We start from the raw sequence: 8,281 nt of genomic DNA, 5'->3' as shown, positions 1-8,281 counted from the left end.
TTCTGCGTACTAAGAGCGATGCCACACGGGAATTGCGTAGTCGCAACACTATGATTTCTGCGTACTAAGAGCGATGCCACACGGGAAATGCGTGGTCGCAGCAACGCTATAATTTCAACATAGTGATGCGAAGTTTCAACGCACCATGTACCATATCGTACTAATTTATATTTAGTAGTAAGTAGTAGTAGTTAGGTAACAGTAAAGCTGCTTATGCAAGAGTTCGTCCATCCATTTCTGCTGCCAATCAGTAATGTGCCCGTTACTGCATTCGTGTTTTGAAAGGTAAGGGTCCTTGTGAAATTACAGGCACGTGGAACTTGTCAACATATGTCTCAAAGAGACGGGCGCGGCGGCAGTACCCCTCCTCAGATCTTTGCGATTCAAAAGAAGTGACATTGCAACTGCTATGGACAGTGTCGCTTATCACCGGTCACTTGGTATCATAAAATATAAAAAAGTATAACGCTGCGTCAAATCAACTGCACGCAATCGACGTTTCGACTGCAGCAGTTGATCACGACTGCACGAATTGACTGCAAACATGCAGTCCATCTGTGGCGGACGGAAGATAGACGAATGATGAAATATGTTAAAGCGACTTTGGGGAGACAGGATCGAGTTGATAGTAATTTGGAAAAGAATATAGTCAATAATTACTCTATAAAACCAATAATAATAATAATAATAACGCACACACTCAACATAGCCCCGCACTAGGGAAACCCTGTGTCGCGGGTGCCATGGAAACACACATAGAAAATGACAAATTACACCCAAACTCACGAGAGAAATAAATATAGGCCATACAAATATTTCTCCCGGCCCGGGAATCGAACCTTGGACCTCTGCATGGCAGTCCGGCATGGTAACCGTTCGGCCACGGAGGCAGTTTAGTTAATAGATAATTTATTCAATCTAGCTTTTACTTAATTGACCGTCGAACGGACTCAACTGGCAGTAACAAAAACAACAGTCTTCAATTTGCTCCATCCGCTCCTATTCTTAATTAAACGCTTGAAACAGTAAACTATCGCGCTTACAAATTGTTTCGAAGCACCTGTCGACTGTTGAAACTAGACGGCCGTTTTATTGACTACGTACAATGTAACGGTTAGGTTAATAATAGGTACACCATGTAGTAACTTAATTTTTCTTTTTGAGTATTCACTGTCATTTTGTAAATGATTTTTTAAAGCGCTTATCACACTATTCATTTTTAGAGCCCTGCTTCAAGAGTGGGCGTATAGAGCCATTTATTACACTAATCTGCCAAGGCTCTAGCTTATTCTGAACGCGAACGTCCAAAGCGTTGTACGTTTAACAATGATGCCGCCATCGAAGTTTGTATTTGTTGTTGTTGTTTCTCATCGAAATAAAACTTAAAATCCCCCGGCCCGTGGGTCATTCTTCCTATAGTCTTGTGCTCTTTTTTAAACAAATAGGTCATGTCTTTATACATTTCTATCAGGCACAACAAAATATTTTTTTCTTTACTGCACGACTTGGCGATGTAAGACAAAATGGCTGCGCGAAACAAAGGGATGAAACGATGCGATTGCTCCCCGCTTTCGTCTCACGTCGACCCTAACTCCCAATCTCTTGTTACACCCCGCTAATTTAGAGTAAGGATCCCTTGAACTTGGGTATTGGGCCTGCAAAGAGCCTGCGTCTATCACCCGAATTTCCGATCACTGAGGAAAATGTAACTGTAAGTATTCCATTTTGATCGCGTCTATGCTAGAGAGCGCCAGAGTATTGATTACACTCGGGCGCCGACGCTGTATTGGTGTGTGGTGCCTATTAAGTACTGTCAATGAACAGGTGAGATACGAGTACTAGGCTAGTCGATTTGTTAAGAAAACAACAGACACGATGGAACTTTAGTAGCAGTATGCGCCTTGTGAAAGAATTCGTCCAGGGATGTACTGCCACCTTACCTATTTCTCCCGCCAAGCAGTAATGTCAGCAATACTGTGTTCCGGTTTTGAAGGGTAAGGGTGCTGGTGAAATTACAGGCACATGGGACTTGACAACTTATGTCTCAGGGTGACGGGCGCAGTGGCAGTGCCCCTCAAATCCTTGCGAATTAAAGCTCTGAGTGGCACTGCAACTGTTACAGACAGGCGTGTAGCTTACCATCAGGCGCACGACTTGTTCGTCACTTGATATTATAAAAAAAACTTGATCCGTTTAAATTCCGCTTATATATCCGAGTTTTTAAATTTTCTTCCTAAATTAATAATAAAATGTAGGCGGACGGACGATAGACGAATGATGAAATATGTTAAAGCGACTTTGGGGAGACAGGATCGACTTGGAAAAGAATATAGTCAATAATTACTCTATAAAACCTGTTGAAAACTTACTTGACGTTCAACTGTCGTTGTATAAGAAGTTTCTTCTCTATCTGTTCAATGGGGAATTGCGGGACCTCGTAGGGCGCAGAAAGCTCATTGGGCAGCTCGCGTGGCGCCTCCGCCCCCACTGTATTCGTGGGGCTCTCGCTGCCTGCGGAAGAAATTGTTTACGTTAAATAACAAGGACTCATTTCATAATGGGACTTATAATTAACTGAAATTATTCATATTATTATTTTAACAAAACCAACTTTTTCAACCATAGTTTTTCATACAAATATGTGCATTATTCAAATATTTAATACAATTACTAATTGTCAAATAGTTCACTATAAAATCATACTATAATAAAAGCAGTACAATAGATTGTACAATATTTTAAGAGTCGATACTACTTTAGCTCGAATTCATATTTTTCCCGTATACTAATACGGTTCATTTTGCTTGGAGTCGAGTGGTAGGCACGATGGCCTAATTTAAGAATTTATTTTTTTATAACCGCAATTAAACCCATTTGAATAATATAATCTCAGTACAGAGTACTAAAAAAACCGACCTCAAAAGTACGTAGAATTACGTCTATTTGCTAAGTTTCATTGAAATATCCCCTAGTTCGCCACTATACAGGACTTGATACTGGAGATAATAAAAATAGGTTCTCACTACGACACTACTCAAAGTATATCGAGAGAAAAACGCCTTGAATTGGAGAAATAGCAAAATCAACTAAATAATTGCTAAAAGTAATTGCTCCTAAATTAAAGTTAGGCGCTATTTATAAAAATGAATCTTCATGCGTGAACAGCCACCCTTTGAGGTAGATGATTTTCTTCAAAATGAAATGGGACCACTATGGAAATACCCCCTTTCCAACAAGAAAAGAATCATGAAAATCGGTTAACAAATACCGGAGTTATCGCGTAACGTACATACAAAAAAAAACATACAGTCGAATTGAGAACCTCCTCCTTTTTTGAAGTCGGTTAAAAATATATATCATATACTATACGTGTTCTGTTTAGTTAAGTTGACATATGGTTGACATTAAAAAACCATTGGCATTATGTAAGGCACCAATTGAAATACAGCTGTTTTCTTGTAAAATTTCGAGGTAAGTTTATTTTTTTCTATATTAAAAATTTTAGAAGAGGAGGCTATTTCTAGATCTATCAAGATGTTCTTTTCTTTTTAACCTATTTTTTCAAACACATTCTAAACACAAAACTATATTCACTCAGCCAGTAGTTCTACTCATAGAGTAGAGCCTAGGTTACAGTATACCTAAGACGCTTTTTCAATAAACTTTATTCCTAAAGGCCATTGAAAAAAAATATATTTTATTTATTTATTTATTTTCTCCCAATAGCTTACAAAACAAAAATGGCAATTTGTATAGATATAAGTTTAAACAATGCTAAAATGGGAGACTGGTGTCCAAGCTAGGTAAAAAAACCTGTGTTATGGATAACCAGGCCTCCACTCCACGGACATGACTGTAAAATTGTACATAATACACTCATAACTTTAGGCAGCTATTATACAAGCATAACATAAAAATTTAACAAAAAAAATTAACAAAAATGGACTCAAACACGGAAGTATGCGCGTGCTTGCGTGCATGAGTGTATGTGCGTATACGCGCGCGCGTGTGTGTGAGACAGAGAGAGAGAGAGAGAGAGTGTGTGGGGGGGGGGGGGGGGTTTGTCTGTGTGTGTGTGTGTGTGTGTGTGTGTGTGTGTGTGTGTGTTGGCGCATGTGTGTGTAAGTATGTGCGCTGTAAATGCGACAGAGAGGCGCGTGAGAAATGTTTGAATATGTATTTACCGTGGTAAAATACCTTCAGATAGATCCGAGAATGTAATCAAATTAAATGCTATATGTATATTCATTACCAATAGATTTTCCGTCTGATCATAATTTAAAGTAAGTAGCCATTTCGAAACAGTTTGTTTACAATAATTTTTATTTAAAGGGTAGAGATTTAAAATTTTATTTATTTTATAATATATGAAACCAGCCAAAAATGAAAACGATCTATGAGAGAACCCTGAATGCGTTGAAGAACGATAAACAATATCCTTACGTCTTTTAGTCGTTAACATAGCGGGATCGTACGGTACCTAACTGAGAATGTAATTGCGCGACAGCACACAAAATATAAAATTGTCATACTGTATGCACTGTATACAATTTGTACAGCTCTGTCGTGGAAAATCGAAAACGAAGATTTAGGGAAGTCTTGAGTACCGCTCTTTGGGCTCTTTCTAATTTTAATAGAGTAGATTTGTGAGTACCGCCCCAAGTAGTTATACAGTAGCAAAATATAGATTGACACAACGCTATTTATACCATTTTGATTGTACCAGGGCCAGCAACATTACGCAAATTTTAAAAAATATATATCAGTTTACGTACCCTAGATACCAGCATATCAACATGATTACTAAAACTGAGATTGTCGTCTATTTGTATCCCAAGGTATTTAATTGACCTAACTCTGTCCAATCGGGGGCAGTTACAATCAACCTCGTGCGGGAGAGGACATTTATGTGCAACAATAGAAAAAGGTAAATTAGTCACACAACCCCGCTTCGTGAATGTTATGTACTTAGTTTTGTCTATATTTAAAGTTACAATATTTTCACGTAACCCGTAACACTGAAAGGTGACAATATCAAAACCATGCTGGGCATGGTGGAATACTTCTTCCCAATTTTTGGCGCTAATGTTAGAGCGGTATCATCCGCGAAAGAAGTTATTCGCCCATTGGGTAATTCCAATTTACATAGTTCATTAACATAAACTAGGAAAAGGGTAGGTCCCAGAATACTACCCTGTGGAATACCGTGAGAAACAGGTAGATCGTCACTGATAATGTCACCAATTTTTACACATTGCGTTCTATTGCTTAAAAAGTTACCGAAAAGCTCAAGCTGCATGCCTCTGACACCAATATCTTCTAATTTATCGATCAAAAGAGGGACAGAGACCGTGTCGAAAGCCGTAGCCAAATCTAGGAATACTGCCAAGCATTTCTTCCCACCGCGATATTCTTACAAACATAATCTGTGAGTTCATGTACGGCATTCCCTGTCGAAATGCCGGCACGAAAGCCAAACTGTGAGTTGGACAAGATTTTTTTGTTTCTAGAAAGGTTATTAGCCTAGAGTTCATAATCTTCTCTAGAACTTTGGATATTGAAGGTAGGATAGATATTGGCCTATAATTGTCGACACGGTCCCGAGCTCCACTCTTATGTACGGGTAGTATCAATGCCTTCTTAAAAGCTTGCGGGAAAATACCATTCACAATAGCCAAATTACATATGTACGTCAATGGTGGCACAAAAATATTATAAAATGTTTCAAAACTTTAGCACTAATATTTTCCCATCCCATTGCATTGCTTTTCAGCGATAAAATAAATATCTCAACTTCTGTTTCATCAGTAGGCAAGAATGCGATTGAATGAAGAGAGCTGCTGGTTTCAGCTGTACCTATATCGGCGGTATGGGTATTTATAATATTTTTGGCCAGGTTCCTCCCCACATTTGCAAGGAAATTGTTGATATGATTAACAGCATCACATCGAATAGAAATTACATTAAAACGCATCGTGGGCCGATCACCCACAAGGTAGACCGACGAATTTGTGAAGGTTGCGAGAACCTGCTGCATGCGATCAGAGCAAGACCAGAGGTCTATGACATGTAGACACATGAAACACTATGTAATCCTAAAGAAATTGAAATAATTCTTTGTGAAATTACCCCACTAGTTTCAATTACACTAATTTCAATAATTAGTTACAATTGTTAATACAAAGATCGAATACTCAGAAAAAATTCCTTCGATCCGGCAGGATTCGAACCAACGTCTCCTAGCAAACCGTGTCAGACACTTTGCTAACTAAGCCACAGAACGAACCAGCGGACCTTATGAATTTTTCTGTGCTTGTTGTCGATCTTTGTTTTGGTTTTTAATCGGATCGAGGATTTTTTTCTAAGTGTTCGATCTTTCAAATAATTATATTCAAAACATAATCATCGATCTACTAATATCGGAACAACATACAACGGGAAGTCGCCACTGATCCACACAGTACACTTTATTCTGTGTGTAATTGCAGTGGTCAATATGAAAATCCCTGATATTATAATAAGACAAAATGTGGTAACAGCGTGGCATGGACGCACACATATGCATAATCTCGCGCTGCATTCGCGTGGCATAGTGCTGGTTGTCCCACGCACGCACCTTTCATTATTATGCCAATGAATGCGTCCATCCATGGCGGGGGGAGCGCACACATGCAAACCATGCTGCTGCTTTATTTACATGGAGTTAACCACAGAACAGAAAATACAGTAGAAATGGTTAGTTAGCTGCACACGCGTGCCAACTATGGGTCTCTTCGGACCTATGTGAGCTCAGACCGCCATTTTCGCTTTGTACGGTATGGTTGTGTCAATTCTTTCGCGTAAATTCTGTAAAATTGTAGAAAAATGCTTTATTGTGCTATTTTGGAGTGCAAAAATTATAGCCGCACGAAAAATATTACCCGTGGCGGTATTTTGTGTCATCGGCAGGTCTTATTTTCATACATTTTCGAAATCATTTTTTAGTTACATGAATCGAAAGTAAAGCTTACACCCCTGCAATATGGTCGCATCTTTTTTGGAGAACTAAATTAATAACTCCTATTCGTCGTGATTCAACGATTAACCGCTAGACCGCAGGACTTTGATTGAAATTTCAATTTAATATCGAAACCTCGTAACTTGCAATAATAGGTGTTGATGGTACTTACTTTCAATCATATGCCAAAAGGGTAAAGTTTAAATTATATTTAAAACCCAGAATTTGTTGTCTTTTTTACGACCAATCATTATCAAGATTTTGTAGTGTTTCATATTAAGAATGTGTGAGTTTTGGCGACATCAGATCTGAGAGTAGGTAATCGAGGCTTATGGCATTTCCTTTGTTTTTTTTTTTCTTCCGTGGAACTCCATTTGTTGTCTCTACATCGGCCATACCATTGGCCGATGTAGAGACAACAAAATGACAATTGTTTTTTGTTATACCAAGTGACGGGACGAACAAATCGTACGCCTGGTGGTAAGCAACACGCCTGTCCATAACAGTTGCAGTGCCACTCAGAGCTTTAAATCGCAAAGCTCTTAATAGCATCGCACTGCGCCCGTCACCCTGAGATATGTCTCAATTGACAAATTCCATGTGGCAATATTTCACCAGTACCCTTTCCCTTCCAAACCGGAACGCAGTAATGCTCACATTACTGCTTGGCGGCAGAAAAAGGTAAGGGGGCAGTTCTTCCCTGGACGAAATCTTTCACAACGAGCTCTACTGGTACAAAATTTGCTACCGCATCACTTGCGCTAGTGCCCACTGTGTCTGACCAGCTGCATCCGCGAATATCTAGCATAAAGGTGGCTGTTTACTGAGCCAAAGAAATTTAAAACTGATTTATTATTTTGTTGATTTTTGTCATTGATATACACTAGATATATTTGTTTACCTTGTTAAAATGCACAAATTCCTTGTCGTTATTCCTCAGCACATTGCATTGTTAAGTTCTCTACTATACAATTTTTTTAATAATTAACGTTATAATGAGGACAATAAAGTGCTTTTTAGGTCAAAATGTATTTGATACCGAGTGGGACGACTAGTCCTAGCTAGCGGTAATTAAGCGAAAGCAACACCCTTAAGAGTCTATACAACCTCAAATGGCTTTGGTTGATTCCGCATAACTGTGCAAGTGTTGAATCAATAATTCGGAAGAAATATATAGTAAAGTTGAGGATATACACTGATTTGTACACGGTGTGAAAACTTTTCACTACAGAAACAAAACACAAACTTAACTTCGAAATTTTACAAGAAAACCGCGGTATTCAA

The 8,281-nt window shown here is 38.7% G+C and overlaps 1 protein-coding gene across 5 annotated transcripts in view; it reads right to left on the bottom strand.

Annotated features, from left to right (window-relative positions):
• LOC113239954 (AMP deaminase 2) overlaps nucleotides 1-8,281 on the bottom strand; it is a 74,754-nt gene that overhangs the window by 31,480 nt on the left and 34,993 nt on the right. For all 5 annotated transcript variants that reach the window (XM_026477130.1, XM_026477133.1, XM_026477134.1 and 2 more), the window contains exon 2: nucleotides 2,370-2,511. In XM_026477130.1, coding sequence (XP_026332915.1) covers nucleotides 2,370-2,511 — 142 coding nt within the window. The remainder of the gene's footprint in view (nucleotides 1-2,369; nucleotides 2,512-8,281) is intronic.

Source organism: Hyposmocoma kahamanoa, unplaced genomic scaffold (assembly GCF_003589595.1).
Source record: "Hyposmocoma kahamanoa isolate Upper Pololo Valley unplaced genomic scaffold, ASM358959v1 117, whole genome shotgun sequence".
Classification (NCBI taxonomy): Eukaryota; Metazoa; Arthropoda; class Insecta; order Lepidoptera; family Cosmopterigidae; genus Hyposmocoma; species Hyposmocoma kahamanoa.
Note: the sequence above shows the minus strand (reverse complement) of the source record. Positions and strands in the feature narration are given on the sequence as shown.